General features: G+C 33.7%; 6 protein-coding genes across 6 annotated transcripts; 3 read left to right on the top strand and 3 right to left on the bottom strand. All coding sequences in view use genetic code 12, as the record gives it.

Annotated features, from left to right (window-relative positions):
* Window positions 1-107: 107 nt before the first annotated feature.
* MNN10 (alpha-1,6-mannosyltransferase) lies at window positions 108-1,193 on the top strand (the record flags this gene model as incomplete). Its single annotated transcript, XM_049410699.1, has 1 exon — window positions 108-1,193. One exon carries the CDS (start codon window positions 108-110, stop codon window positions 1,191-1,193), a length of 1,086 nt encoding a protein of 361 aa, XP_049265797.1.
* Window positions 1,194-1,480: 287 nt separating this feature from the next.
* SWI1 (Swi1p) lies at window positions 1,481-5,191 on the top strand (the record flags this gene model as incomplete). The annotated part of the gene is made up of 1 exon (XM_049410697.1): window positions 1,481-5,191. The coding sequence occupies one exon, from the start codon at window positions 1,481-1,483 to the stop codon at window positions 5,189-5,191; it is 3,711 nt and encodes a 1,236-aa protein (XP_049265796.1).
* Window positions 5,192-5,296: 105 nt separating this feature from the next.
* HIS4 (trifunctional histidinol dehydrogenase/phosphoribosyl-AMP cyclohydrolase/phosphoribosyl-ATP diphosphatase) lies at window positions 5,297-7,888 on the bottom strand (the record flags this gene model as incomplete). Its single annotated transcript, XM_049410696.1, has 1 exon — window positions 5,297-7,888. One exon carries the CDS (start codon window positions 7,886-7,888, stop codon window positions 5,297-5,299), a length of 2,592 nt encoding a protein of 863 aa, XP_049265795.1.
* Window positions 7,889-8,404: 516 nt separating this feature from the next.
* PEX5 (Pex5p) lies at window positions 8,405-10,231 on the bottom strand (the record flags this gene model as incomplete). The annotated part of the gene is made up of 1 exon (XM_049410695.1): window positions 8,405-10,231. One exon carries the CDS (start codon window positions 10,229-10,231, stop codon window positions 8,405-8,407), a length of 1,827 nt encoding a protein of 608 aa, XP_049265794.1.
* A 1,611-nt stretch (window positions 10,232-11,842) lies between these two features.
* Window positions 11,843-13,147, bottom strand: CAR2 (ornithine-oxo-acid transaminase; the record flags this gene model as incomplete). Its single annotated transcript, XM_049410694.1, has 1 exon — window positions 11,843-13,147. The coding sequence occupies one exon, from the start codon at window positions 13,145-13,147 to the stop codon at window positions 11,843-11,845; it is 1,305 nt and encodes a 434-aa protein (XP_049265793.1).
* A 555-nt stretch (window positions 13,148-13,702) lies between these two features.
* On the top strand, window positions 13,703-14,131 carry J8A68_000962 (uncharacterized protein; the record flags this gene model as incomplete). The annotated part of the gene is made up of 1 exon (XM_049410693.1): window positions 13,703-14,131. One exon carries the CDS (start codon window positions 13,703-13,705, stop codon window positions 14,129-14,131), a length of 429 nt encoding a protein of 142 aa, XP_049265792.1.
* Between the last annotated feature and the right edge of the window lie 1,042 nt (window positions 14,132-15,173).

The raw sequence follows: 15,173 nt of genomic DNA, 5'->3' as shown, positions 1-15,173 counted from the left end.
TCGTAGTACTGCAAAATAATAAACCCTGAAAAAAAAAGTTATTAAAGTGTTTGTTTAAAATTAGAATTTAATTTTTAAGCTTTATATTTCTTTCTTCAAGTGAAATCATGAATGAGTCAAAAGGTTATTCGTTACCTTATTCCAGAGGTACACATGAAGATATCGGAACAGAACATTCACGAGATGAGAATTATACCAATACTTTCAAACCAAATAAAAATAAATCATTACTTGGCCAACTCACGAATTTCATAGAATCTTATATCAATCAATTAACTGAGTGGTCACTTAGACATAAGAAAACATGTCTCTTATTAGTCACATTATTCTTCTTGTCAATGTTTACAAATACCCCATTTATACCTCATTTCCAACCAAAAGCTCCCAAAGTGGTAATTATATTAGCTGCTAATGAAGGTGGTGGTGTATTAAAATGGAAATCCCCACAAGAATGGTCAGTGGAAAGATCATCAATTGCTAACAAAAAAAACTATGCCAAGAGACATGGATATGGATTAGCTATTAAAGATATGACTATCAAAAAGAGATATTCTCATGAATGGAGAGAAAGTTGGGAAAAAGTTGATATTATGAAACAAACAATGAGACAATATCCCAATACTGAATGGTTTTGGTGGTTAGATTTACATACATATATTATGGACCCATCAATCTCATTAGAAGATCATTTCTTGAATGATTTGGAGAATGTAACTTATAGAACCTTGGAACATTTTAATCCTCTTGGATTACGTCCTGATATTCCATATGTTGATTATAATCAACCTATTGATATGATTATTACTCAAGATTGTGGTGGATTTAATTTAGGTTCTTTCTTGATGAGAAGATCAAGTTGGACAGAAATGTTATTAGATATTTGGTGGGATCCAGCATTGTATGAACAAATGCATATGCAATGGGAACATAAAGAACAAGATGCATTAGAAACATTGTATTCCACCCAACCTTGGATTAGAGAAAGAGTCGGGTTTTTACCATTGAGAAAGATTAATGCATTCCCACCGGGGGCATGTTCTGATAAAGCTGATGATCCTCAATATTTCTATAAAAATCATGATTTTGTCATTAATATGGCCGGATGTGAATGGGGGAGAGATTGTTGGGGTGAAATGGAACATTATAAAGCATTGTCAAAGAAACTCCAAAGGAGATGGTGGAAGTTTTGGTAAAAGGAATTTATAGAGAATATTGTATTGTAACATAATAAACATATATCATGTAACACAGGTAGCTTAGTCTAGTTGACTCTTCCCTATGAATAACCCAAGTCTCTTATGGTTGAGCGTGTACTACACAAAACCTCTTTTTTTTTTTCTAACTTTCTGACTTTTTTTTACTTCTGGTTGTAAAAAAAGTTAACCCACCAAACACAACAACAACAATAAACATCTCTCAAATTTCATCTCCTAAGTGAAACGGGAAGGGTCAAGCGAATCAAGAAATCAAGAGAGCTACAATGTCAGATAGTAACTGGCTTAATGAGAATGCATTTAACAGTCCTGTAAATAACACTTCAGCGGGACAAGGTTCAAGTAATGATGATTTTCTTAACTCCATATTCGATCAGAACCAAGGGCAAAGTCAACCACCCCAACAACAACAACAACAGCAACAACAGCCACAGCAACAGCAACCAACTCACAATCTAGGTGCTGATATTTTTGGTCAACCACAACTGGAACCAAGTCAATCATCTAGTTATTCCTCCCAGACTCTTAACCCTCAGATGTTCATAAGACAAGCACAGGTTCAACAACAACAAGCTAGACAGCAAGCTCAACAACAAGCTCAGCAACAAGCGCAACAACAAGCACAACAACAAGCACAACAGCATGCACAACAGCAGGCTCCGCAGAATCAGCAAATGAACTACCAACCAAGTCAACAGCAGCAACAGATGAATCAACAACAGATGAATCAGCAGCAACAATTAAACCAAGGCAATAAAGAACAATTTTATAGAATGAAACAACAAGTAATGCAACAAAAGATGCTACATAAACAACAAGAACTTCAAGCTCAATCTCAGAATTATAATATGTCTCCCCAGAATGCAGCTCAATCACCCATGAACATTCCAGATACTGGTAATCGTTCTCAAGGTCAAACCCCACATACTCAACAGGGTACCCCTGTTATGCCAAGTAATATTCCAGGTAATATTCAAAGAAATGCCAGCCAAGGTAGTGCTTATAATGCTGGAACACCAATGAGCAACATGATGTCCCCACAAGTAGGTACAGCCATACCTCCTCAACAACAAAACCCAACACAACAAGTTAACAAGACTTTGCAAGTTCAAATGCAAATAGAGTTATTTTTAACTACATTGTATGACTTTATGAGCCGTCGTGGGACTCCCATTCCGCCAGCTATTATGATTAATAATAAGAAGATCAATCTTTTCATCATTCATATATTTGCTCAGAAACTTGGTGGTCCTCAACAGTTGCAAAGATTTATTGAACAACCATTCAACCCTCAACAACCCAATTCACCATGGTATGTGATTGCACAAAGACTTGGTTTATATGAAGGTTTGAATACTCAAGATCCTAGTGTACGTGAAAGAACAGATCGTGAAGTATGTAATTGTTATGCAAACTATTTACTTCCATATGACCAATATATTTTAACTGCTGATGGATTGAGAGATATACAACAGAGAAAGACCCAATTTCAATCTAACATGATCGCCAAGTATCAGGCGTTGCACCAACAGCAACAACAGCAATTGCAACAACAACAGATGCAACAGCAGCAGCAACAACAACAGCAACAACAACAGTTACAGCAGCAGCAAAGTAGACAACAACCACTCAATCAGATGTCACCGGCTGCAAGCATACCATCTCCGGCTGTTGTCAATCTTGCAGGAGGAATGGGACAAAAGCCAAGCCCAATGATGGCCAATGCACCTACTCCACTGCAACGGAAACCTTCAAGAGCTAGTAATCCATCCACTCATAATTCACCAAGTATTGGGAATTCACCATACGTTCAACAACAGCAATTATCACGTTCTGGAAGTAATCAACAACTTAACCTCCAACAATCTATGTTAATTCAAAATCAACTCCTAAACAAACAAGCTATGGCCCAACAACAACAAGCACAACAGCCAGTAGTGCAGCCCCAACAACAGCAACAAATACAATCGCAAATTCTTCGCCAAACTTCTCAAACTTCCCTTGCAGCTACTGCAAGGCTGGTATCACGTCAAAGTCAACATTCACCCATGCCACAACCGCCAATGAGCATAGATGCTAATCGCGCCAGCCAACCAGATTTAGCCACAACTGCTCAAATGGCATTGAAACAGGAAGTTAAGAAAGAAGAAGCAAATATTATCAAGAATTATATCCCCTTTAGGAAAGTAGTTGATACTCATGGTCCTTATTCAATTAAAGAACTTTCACAAGTTGCTAATGAAATTGAAATTACAAAGCCGGTATATTTGTTTGCACCAGAATTAGGGGCCATTAGTCTTCAAGCATTAATTATGGGGATTAAGAGTGATACCGGGTTGAATAATGCTGAAGTCATTAATGCATTGAATACTTTGCTTGTAACTACGTCTGATACGAGTTATACTTTCAGGATTGATGATTGTTTGGAATTATTGGATTCGCTTTCTGCGCTTGGAAAAAAAGTTTTGAATCGGATTGTGAATGGTATTTCTAAAGATGATGAATTTGTTGTTTCTGATGTAACGAAATTGAGTTCGACTGGACAAATTGATAATATTTTTGAAAAATACGTATCCAATGGGTCTCTAGTTGGTGAAGATATTAGATATGTGGTGGATTCACTTACCGGTGAAGTTGTTTCTGACGGTGAAGAAGATGATGATTCAGATATTGAAATTGATGAGGTATTTTCAGTTAATGAGCCAAGTTCAACTGCCAGCACCCCCGAGCGTCATACCAATGAGGTGGCTTCATTTTATTTGGCGGATTATTTAACGGCATTACAAGAATTTAAGGATGAGAATAAATATCATTTCAGTAAGATTCAAACCAAGAGTGCTGTGGATGACCAAGTAATGTTAGTGGATCAATTGATTACTATTACGATGATTTTAAGAAATATTTCCTTTTCCGAATTCAATAAAAAGACATTAGCTAGTAATAAAATATTCAAAGATTTATTATTTTCAATTGTCAAAAACGTTGGATTAAATGGTTCCAAATTTGTATTCAGTAGAAAAAGATTATGTTTATTAAAAGATTGTCTTTTAATGTTGGATAATATTTCCTTTTTTGTTGATTTACATAGTTTAGAAGAAGCATTTTTGGCATTTGCATTAATCAGTTCTTTTGGTCCCAAGATTGAAGATCCTTTTAGAATACCTCAATGTAGTGTTGAAAGTCATTCATATTTCCCATTTGGTATTGATGCATTAACTAAATTATTAGTTAAAGAACCACATAATCGATCACTTTTACAAGCGGTTTTAAATGGAACCTTAAATGTTAGTTTAACTGCTAGTTATACTAACAATTTCGTGGTTAGTGTTTCAGATCAAGAATATACCCGAAAATTAGTCATGGCCTATTTGAACAATAATAAGGACGGTTATAAATCCGGTGTATTATTAACAAGAGCTTTCCAAATGTGTTTAAGTATTATCCCATTCGATGCTAACAGTTATGAATTTTCCAGATTTATTTGTGTCCGGGCTCCAACAATTTCACAAATGTTATTTGGAGTGAAATTATTAATTGATTTAATCCCCATTGATGATTTAAATACTCAACTTAATCGATTATCATTATTATGGATCTTACATAATCGTGATTTAATTTTATCTAATTTTGCAAGAGTTGTAGTTGCATTATCTTCAGAAACGGGGAAATTTGCTCGTGAATCAAATGAATATAAGATATTGACATTAGTATTGACAAAAGCTTTAATTGTGATTAATTCATTGGTTAATAATGTTCTTACCGCTAGAGGTTTAGAGAATGCCAAGGATCATGAAGAATTGATAAAGAGTTTAGAAGCGGTTTATAGTTTGCCGAGAATTACTCCTGATGTTCATTTAACTTTGGATATATTTTTGACACCTGTCATTGATACTAATTTAGGAAAGGAAGTTGTTCGTTTACTTAGATATTTGAATGAGTTGACTAGTCCGGTTGTAGCGGATGAAGTTGAAACTTAGAATATATGTATTTTTATGTAATATTGAATTTTAGTTGTTTGTTTTTAAATTGTAGTCAAGGTTAGTGAATTTCTATAAAAAAACTATCTACAACACTCAGTCAAATTAGAGCAAACCTAATTTTTCCATTCTAACTTCTACAGCTCTTCTATGAGCTTCTAAACCTTCAACCGCAGCCAAAGTCATCACTGCTTTACCAATACTCTTAAGCCCCTCCTCAGTCACATCTTGAGAAGTAATAAATTTCTGATACGTAGCAGTATTAACCCCTGAATATTGTCTAGCATATCCATAAGTAGGTAAAGTATGATTAGTCCCACTTGAATAATCACCACAAGATTCTGGAGATAATGCCCCTACAAATACCGACCCAGCATTTTCAATTGATCCCGGAACATAAGAACCGGCATTTTCAATTTGAAGAATTAAATGTTCAGGAGCATATTTATTGGATAATTCAAATGCTTCTTCATATGTTTTGACTAATAAGATATAAGAATGGGATAAACATTTAGCCACGATTTCTTTTCTAGGTAAAACCTCAGCTTGTCTCTTGACAGCTGCTTCAAATTCAATTATCTTATCTTGGGATAATCCAACACCAATAAGAATAACTTGTGAATCAACTCCATGTTCAGCTTGTGAAAGTAAATCACTAGCCACAAAATCCGCATCCGCCTTTTCATCCGCAATTACCAATACTTCAGAAGGACCAGCTGGCATATCAATAGAACATAAAGCTTGAGTATCATTTTGTACATACATCTTAGCCGCGGTGACAAATTGATTCCCGGGACCTAATATCTTATCACATTTAAGTACACTTTCAGTCCCATATGCCATAGCAGTAACCGCTTGTGCCCCACCGGCCATAACAATACATTTTGCCCCTAATCTATGAGCAACATATACAACCTCAGGGGTTAATTTCCCCGTAGCACGTGCCGGTGGGGAGGCGATGATGATATTCTTACATCCGGCGACTTTTGCAGGCACACCCAACATCATGGCGGTAGAAGGTAAGACAGCAGTACCACCTGGGACATATAACCCAACATTTTCAATTGGTTTTGCGAATCGAGAACAAAAGACTCCAGGAGAGGTTTCAATGGTCATGACTTCTTGTTGGGGTAATTGAGCCGAATGGAATTTTTCAATATTTGAAATCGAAATATCAATAGCTTGTTTCATGTCTTCGGAAATATTCATTAATTCTTGAGGGAATGGGGCTTGCAATACTGGGGTAGTTAATTTAACCCCATCAAATTTTGCCGTGAGTTCGATAAGTGCTTTATCACCATTTTGTTTTACATTTTCAATGATAGGTAAGACTAATTTCATAATATCTGCAGTTTTTTGCACTGGTCTAGTCATGGCTCGGTTAACATCTTCAGAATATGCCTTGATGTCATCAACTGTAATGATTTCCATCTTGTAATCTTCAACTTTAGTTTCTTCCGTAGCTTGAGGCTTCTTCTCAATATAGGCTGGTTTAGCATCACCTTTACGTCTTGAAACTTTCAACGATTTAATATCCAAATTCTTTTCAATATCAGCCAATCTTACTCCATGTTTAATACACCAAACCATAGCAAAATAAAACAAATCAGCACATTCCCAAGAAACTTCCGATTTCTTATCACTTGCATTCTTTTGTCCTGCATCGATCAATTCATCTAATTCTTCTTTAAGTTTCGCAATTAACAATCCTTCATCATCAAATAATCTCTTAGTATATGACCCTGCTGGTGAATTCTGTAATCTATCATATAAAGTATTATCCAATTTCGCCAATCCAGTCCCAACAGACTCACCATCACATAATTGATTATCACCAAAACAAGTAAAATTATCTTCACGATGACAGAACCCATATCCAACTCTAGGTTCAACTACAAATTTAACCACATCAGAATCACAATCTCTTGATAATTGTACAAGAGTCTGGGTAGCACCACTAGTTTTACCCTTATACCATAATTCATCACGACGTTTTCTTGATTGATAAACCCCGACTTTTTCTTCAATTGCCGCGATGATAGATTCCTGGGATGAATAGACGATCCCCAAGGCGGTGAATGCTGGGGCTGGGGTGGTGATTAAGGTGGTATAAAGACCATCGGGTCTGTCTGTAGTTAAAGTACTGACAAATAAGGACGAGATTGAAACTTTATTTGAGTCTTGTTTTTTGGTTGTTAAATTTTGAGTGGTGATGATTGGAATATAACCACCAATGGCTAATTTATTAGCTTGATCTTGAGATAATAAATCATCTTTGATATAAATACTTCTATTTTCATTGGAATTGTATTGTTTTAATTTATCATTAGATAATTCCTGAGTGAATATAAATGATGATTTTGAATTTAAGATTTCTTCATTGACTTGATCACTATCAAATTGAATACCAAATCTAGAACTTGGTAAACCAGTTAAAACTACAAGATCTTGATACTGTGATGATTTGATAAATACTTGTTTAATACCAACGTTTAATAATTCAACAGCTTGATCTGCAGTGATATCATTGGTAATTGCATCAACAATAACTTGTAAATCATGGGGGAATTGTTGAAGAAAATGTTTTGAAGGTTTGAAAGATCCAAATGGGAATAACAATTGACCTACTAATGAGTAAGTGGATATGTTATTAGTATCTTGTGGTGAAGATACCAAAGGTAATATTGGAAATGTCATTTAGTATAAGCTTGGCTATCTGAACTATAGAAAGGAAAGAGAAGGAAAGAGAAGGAAGAAGTGAAAAATTTATAAACCAATCCCTTTTTCTATTCTTCTGCGCGGTTAAGAAAATTTTACGAGTCAGAAAAAATTAAAGTGAGTCATTTTTCACATCTGGATGATTTTTTATAAAATTGATAAATAATTTGATAGGCAAAAAAAGATAACAGCATACATTATTTTGAACCATTTTACACGACTAACTTAGTAATAAATGAATCATCTAGGCTATCGCCCTGACTTGGAAGTCTGGAGCAAGTTTCACTCCAGAATCCTATCCATATTGTATTATGTCACTAGACATAGTTATCATCATAGAAAATCACTACAAGTAACTACCTGAAGAGAGTTAATAAAATCACCATTAAATATGTATATTATTTTTTTTAATCACACACAAATTCTCTATATATAAACCTATCCGATGGATATATATACCAGTTTCTTAGAATATTTATAAAAAAGAAGTCTACTTTAAAAATTAAATTCTCCTTTAAATTGATTTAAATCCATTCCAGGTTTAACCAATTCCAATAAATCTCTTCTTTCCATTGCAATGAAAGCTCTCTTCAAAGTTTCAGTCAACGAAGTAGATTGATTATGATTCAATGTTGAAACATTAGTATCCACTCCTTCAACTTGATGCATGGAAAGTCCACTTAATAAATGTTCTGCCGCTTCTTTATAACATCCAATATTAATACATGAAACCCCGAGATTATATCTTGCTCTCACAAATGTTGGTTTTAATTGTAATGCTTTAAAATATGCATCCACGGCTTCTTCCGATCGATTTGAATTGGCTAATGAAGCACCTAATCTATTCCATAATACTGCATCATCGGGTCTGATTGATAGGGCCGCTTTAAAACAATCAATTGTTTTATCGAATTCTTCATTGGCATAAAATAATACTCCTAAACCCATTTGAACATCAGCATCCATATTGGCTCGATTAGGGGATAATTGAGCGGCTTTAAGGAATAATTCCGTGACACGTTTATTTAAAGAAAATCGATCTTCATCAGTTATAGATGGATTTTCTTGTCTGGCTTTATCAGAAACTTGAGGATATTTTGTAGAAATCCAACGTTCTAATGTAGCAAATGCAGCATTATCATAACCTTCATTAATATAAGAAATCGCTAAAGTCATTAATGCTTGAGGATTTTCCGGATTTAATTCTAAACATTTTTCTAATGCTGAAATCCCAGCAATTTCTTTTTCATTTTGAGTTTGCACCTCACCTAATTTTAACCAAGCATTTATATGATTTTCATTTCTTTGAATTGCGGCTTCAAATGCCAATGCGGCTTCTGATAATTTTGCTCCATTTTCCATTAATTGTAATCCAATTTCATAAGGATCCATATCTTGAGGTAAATCAAGAAATTGATTATTGGTATGTTCTTCAAATTGATAATCACCAAAATGAGCTCTTGTTGATACATATTTAGCAAAATCTCGTTCCCATTGAGTCATATCTGCCGGGAACTGATCTCTTTGAGTATGTTTAAATTCTTCATATTGTTGATTAATAAAATCTTCACTTAATTCTTCTGAATTTAATCCATCCCAAACTTCTTGAAAAGTAGCTTGATATTTATCATCAATTATGATTTCAGAATCAACATCCTCTTTAGCAATTTCTTCAACTTTTTCTTGTTCAGTAGTTAATTGTTCAATTTCTTTAAATTGATTATCCCAATCAACATTTTGTTCTTGAGATTGCAGTTGTTGCTGTTGTTGCTGTGGTTGTTGCAGTTGATGCATCATATTTCCACCCATCATAGACATACCCATCATAGGTCTATAACCACCGCCCATCATCATATTTGGTCTAGAAGTGGTATATTGTTGAGCTTGAGGTGGAGGTGAAGCTACATTTTGATGAAATTCTGAGGACCAGCCTGCATTATGAGTTGTGATTGATGAGTTTGCTTGTGTGATTGGAACAGCATTAATTTGAGGAGGAGAAGTTTTAAATTCATTAGACCAGTTATGTTGCTGTTGTTGTGAAGGAGGAGAATGACGTTGAATAGCATTTAATTCATGTCTCATTGGTTGAAATTGAAAATTATTTGTAGAAGAAGAAGGGGAATTATTCATAAATTGATCTAAATTCTGTCTATCTCTTAAATTCATTAAATTTTCATTTTTAAATCCCTGGTTGTTCATAATCTGTTGATTAGAAGAACTTGCTTGTTGTTGTAATGATCTATCTTGTTGAGCATGTTTATTAAATTGGGAAATAACATTATTATTGACTGAACATTCAGCACCACCACCAACAAATGACATATTTTACTTTACTTTTTTCTTTATGGGAGATATTAATGTGACTATACAAATGATAGTTGGGAAATAACTTAACGATATAGCTTCGGGAGATATGAATTAAATAGAATTAACTCAAGAATTAAGAACTATTGATTTTGAATTATAAATTTAAAAGAAAGAAAGAAAGAAAGAAAAAGAAGGAGAGAGAGAGAGAGAAAGAAATTGATTTTATATTTCCGGATGAATTGAAAGTTTAAATTTGAATGTGATTTCTATAAATTAAAAGGTCGTGTAATATTAATCAAAAATAATTGCCATCCCCACCCCTTTTTTTAATTAAATTAAAAAATTAATTTTTCTATTTATTCGGGGAACGCATTTATAAAATTACCGAGTATTAAATCACCACACACCTAACAAATCTACTAAATAACATTTTTTTTTCTTCTCCTTTTACCGAGGAATAAATATAAAAAACTACATCAGAAATCAGAAACATTTAAGCCTCTCCATATAAAGTATTTGTTCACCTACAGCAGTATTAAATTCAATAAAGAACTAATAAATGTATTTATATATTTCAACTTATCTTTTAATTAGATATTTACATTACTTATTGAAATGGGTATTAAAATGTGTAATTAATGAATAACCTGATGATGATATCTCTCGGAATCTTTTAACTTAATTGGGAAATCAAAGAAAAAGAAAAAAACTCTAAATTTTTCTTTCTTTCTTTCTTTCGCCGCATACTACAGTACTTACACTCTCTTGTATCAATTGACACATTTTCAATTAAATAGTCATTAGCAATTTCATATTAATAAGTTACATTCAAATGCATTTGCCATACATCTCCTACAGCAAGAGCGTATACATATGTACATACCACACCCTTTGTTTACATTTTTCCTATTTTCAAATAAACTAAATCAAAAATACTAAATCATAAATCCTCGGAGGAAAAAAACTGGCTAAAAACATGAAATATGTAACATCAAATTAGAAACTTAAATTATAAGCATAATACTTCTATATTTAGAAGGAAAGGCGTGCCAATTCTCTCCCAGTCAGACCTAATCCGTTCAACACCCTCAAAGGTTTCACAGGGAGGGACTGGAATTTTGGAAATCTAATCGCAATTCTCCCTCTCTTTTTACGTTTTGCGTGCTTCTCTAGCTTATTCTTAACTTTGTTTGGAAAACTTCTAGAAACTAATGTAAATTTATATATCAATAATGAAACTATTGACTCTTGTTACTGTGATTAATCTCTTTGTAATAAAAGACTCGGCTTATATAAATTCAACAAGAATTTGTTAAAATTTTGCAGCAAAAAAACGTTCATCCGAAATTGTTGCAAAAGTTCACTATCAACTACCTCACACATAAGGTTTTCAATTTCAATTGTTCTATAGTTTACTTGGAAATACAAAGTATACATCTATGGCAAAGAAATCCTAACTCATCGTCCAGTTTACAGCTAGAGTATTTACAAACAAAATTTCAAAAATCGATCAATACGTTTAAAATCATTACTTAATACAATAAAAAATCTCTATTATTAAAAAGACAAAAGTCTCTCTCTGGGTCATACAAGTAAATACAAACTATTAAACAACTATAAACAAACTTAATGATCAGCTTTTGGAGCATTTGGTAATCTTTCCAATGCCGTCTTAATAGCATCAACACCCTTTAATAAATCTTCTTCAGAAATGACTAAAGGTGGAGCTAATCTAATAATATTATCATGAGTTGGTTTAGCCAATACACCCAATTCCTTCATAATTAAACATAAATCCCATGCAGTTCTACCGTTGGTCTTGGTATCATCAATAACAATTGCACACAATAACCCTTTACCTCTAACTTCAGAAATAATACCATCAGATTGGGCTTTTAATTCTCCTAATTTAGATCTTAATAATCCACCTAATTCTTCAGCTCTTTCAACTAAAGTTTCATCCTTAACAACATCCAATGCAGCAATTGCAACTCTACAAGCTAATGGATTACCACCATATGTTGAACCATGAGATCCTGGTGATAAAGTTAACATAATTTCTTTTGAAGATAAAACAGCAGAAACTGGTAAAATACCACCAGAAATAGCTTTACCTAATAAGATAATATCTGGTTTAACACCTTTGGAATGTTCATAACATAACATTCTACCAGTTCTACCAATCCCAGTTTGAATTTCATCACAAATTAATAAAACATTATATTGTTTACATAATTCTTGAACACGAGGTAAATAATCTTCAGGTGGGACAACAATACCAGCTTCTCCTTGAATTGGTTCCAATAAAATAGCAGCAATCTTATCACCAGCATTCTTTAAAGCTAATTCAATATCTTCAATCACACCATATCTAATATATTGATTTTCAGTTCCAGGAATCTTGGGACCAACCCCTTTCAAATAAGGACCAAAATTAGCAGTGGCATCTTCATCAGTAGACATAGAAATAACCCCCAAAGTTCTTCCATGGAAATTATTAACTGCCGATAAAATAATAGCTTCATCAGCTTTGATCCCCTTTTTGACATATCCCCATCTTCTAGCAAGTTTTAATCCAGTTTCAACAGCTTCAGCACCAGTATTCATAGGTAAAACCATTTCATAACCGAAATATTCAGTAATATATTTAGCATATACACCAAAGACATCACTTGAAAAAGCACGAGAACATAAGGTTAATTTTGATGCTTGATCAACTAATGCTTCGACGATTTTTGGATGACAATGACCTTGATTAACGGCGGAATAAGCAGAAAGGAAATCTAAATATTCTTTACCTTCTGGATCCCAAACATGAGCACCTTGAGCACGGGAGAATACTACTGGTAATGGATGATAATTGTGAGCGGAATATTCTGATTCGTATTCACGAGCAATGGTAGATGAGACTTGGAAATTTGGTGGAGTCATGGTGAAAAGTCAATTGGAGAAATCTTTCTTAATGAAGAGGAATAAAAGTTGAGAAATGGGAATTGTGAAAAATTTGAGGAAATTATTGATGAATTTATACTACAATTGGTAATCGTTGGTAATCGGTTTCTATTGCCTATAGAGATTATTGCACCAATTCATTTGATGATTGGCATAATTTAATTTATTTCCCCCACTTAAAAGAAGTCATCTCAATCTCAATTTAGAAGTTAACCCCGATGGTCTTAAACGGCAATTCCAATCGAGATATGTGTCCTGTATATAACGAGTTACTCACGTGATCAACATCACATGACCGAAATTGAAAATTTTAATTGTAATTTAATTTAACTCCTTTCGGTTAAATTACTAACAAATAAAAAACTGTCATACAGTACCATGAGGTGTGAACCAAAAAAAAGGTGAGAGTTTCACAAACCCCCTTGTTACATTACATTACACCGTTTCATTCTTGAATTATAAATAAAACCAAGGGGACCCCTCCAACAAGAAAATATCAGCGTCTAGAATCAGCAAAATCAGTAGATATCCATCATGAGTTCACAACCTAGAATCAAAAGACAAATGAACAATGGTATGCAAATCCAATCCAATAACCAAACCGAACAGCAACAAAATCCCGATATAGCAAAATTAGCCACTATTGGAATGAGAATAAGAAAAGCTGTAAGTGAAGGATATAATGTTCCTGATTCATCTCAATTTAGTGGGAATTTTAGAAGAGTTCCATTACCTAATAATATATCTGCTCCTCCAAGTTTAACTAATGATGGATCTACTGTTGGTTCTACTTCAAGTTTGGAAGAATGGGATAGTTATTATAAGATAAATAATGCTCCTTTGCAGACCTTGCCTGAGTTTAATGGAGGAATTAAAAGGAAATTTGATGATTCTATGGATGCAAAAGACGTATCAATATTTCAAGCAAAGTATGGTGATTTGAAATTTAATGAAGAGTTTTAAGTAAAGACCGATTCTTTTAGGAGTTTGTCAAATATCGATTATTTTGCTTTTTTAAATACTTCAGTCAGTCTTTTTGTTAATTTTTAATTCATTTGGTTTGTTTTAGTTTGGTTTTTTGATTATTCGTTATTACTTATACTTATATATAAAGGCATATAAATATATATATGATTGTAGAAATATAAATAAATATACAGCGATATTATATCCTTTGTAATTCATATAATTATGCTTGGTGAGTCTATTGGAATCCACTTTGTCTGCGAAATATAATCCTATTGACAGACTTTTATAGAGCGTCGGAGAGAGAAGCCAAGCATTGTGCAAGGTCTGGCACGACCCTCTAAAGAATTAGGTTCGAGGTAGATGTCCAGTTCATTGTATCAGTCATCATCTTGTTTTTTCTGTACTACAGCCCATAGTATGTGTGGATTTTCCCGGTTGGTTTTAAAAGCAGCCCTGCCAGAGAGAGTGAGAGAGTCGCACCGGCATACACTTCTACCTTGTCGCAGTACATATAAGATATCACATTTTCGTTTCCCTATATAACCACCTTTTGGACTATATTTCCAAAAAGTGTATTAAGAAATATTAGATCTGCTTTTATATAGGGTCCAATTTTCCACTTGCTAGTTATACTTCAGCCCAGTCCAGGCATAGACTCCTTTTTATTTTTTATTGGCTGAATAATTTTTAGTATTATTTTTTTTGCAACCAATTAAAAAATATACGCGTTGGATTATCTTATGTAGACTTCAAAGACATCGCGTCGGTTGGGTTTTAATTGATGGCGATTGTTTTTATGATTATTTGATGTGCTATTACAAGATAAATGATATATGTTGACGTGTAAACCTTTCACACTGAAAAACGTGGTTCCGTTTCCATTGGTGATTTGACTACCACCCTCGCAGCAACTAATCGTTGCAACTAGCTAAGGCGGCCATTTAATTATTCTGATTCTGACCCTGTTTGAGAACAACTTAGAGCCTTACCTCAAAGATTATCTTCTACATTTCTATAAGCAACACAATTGTTTTGG

This window comes from Hemisphaericaspora subhashii (genome assembly GCF_019202705.1).
Source record: "Hemisphaericaspora subhashii strain CBS 10753 chromosome Unknown scaffold3, whole genome shotgun sequence".
Lineage (NCBI taxonomy): Eukaryota > Fungi > Ascomycota > Pichiomycetes > Serinales > Debaryomycetaceae > Hemisphaericaspora > Hemisphaericaspora subhashii.
This window is presented reverse-complemented; position numbering and strand designations above follow the sequence as displayed.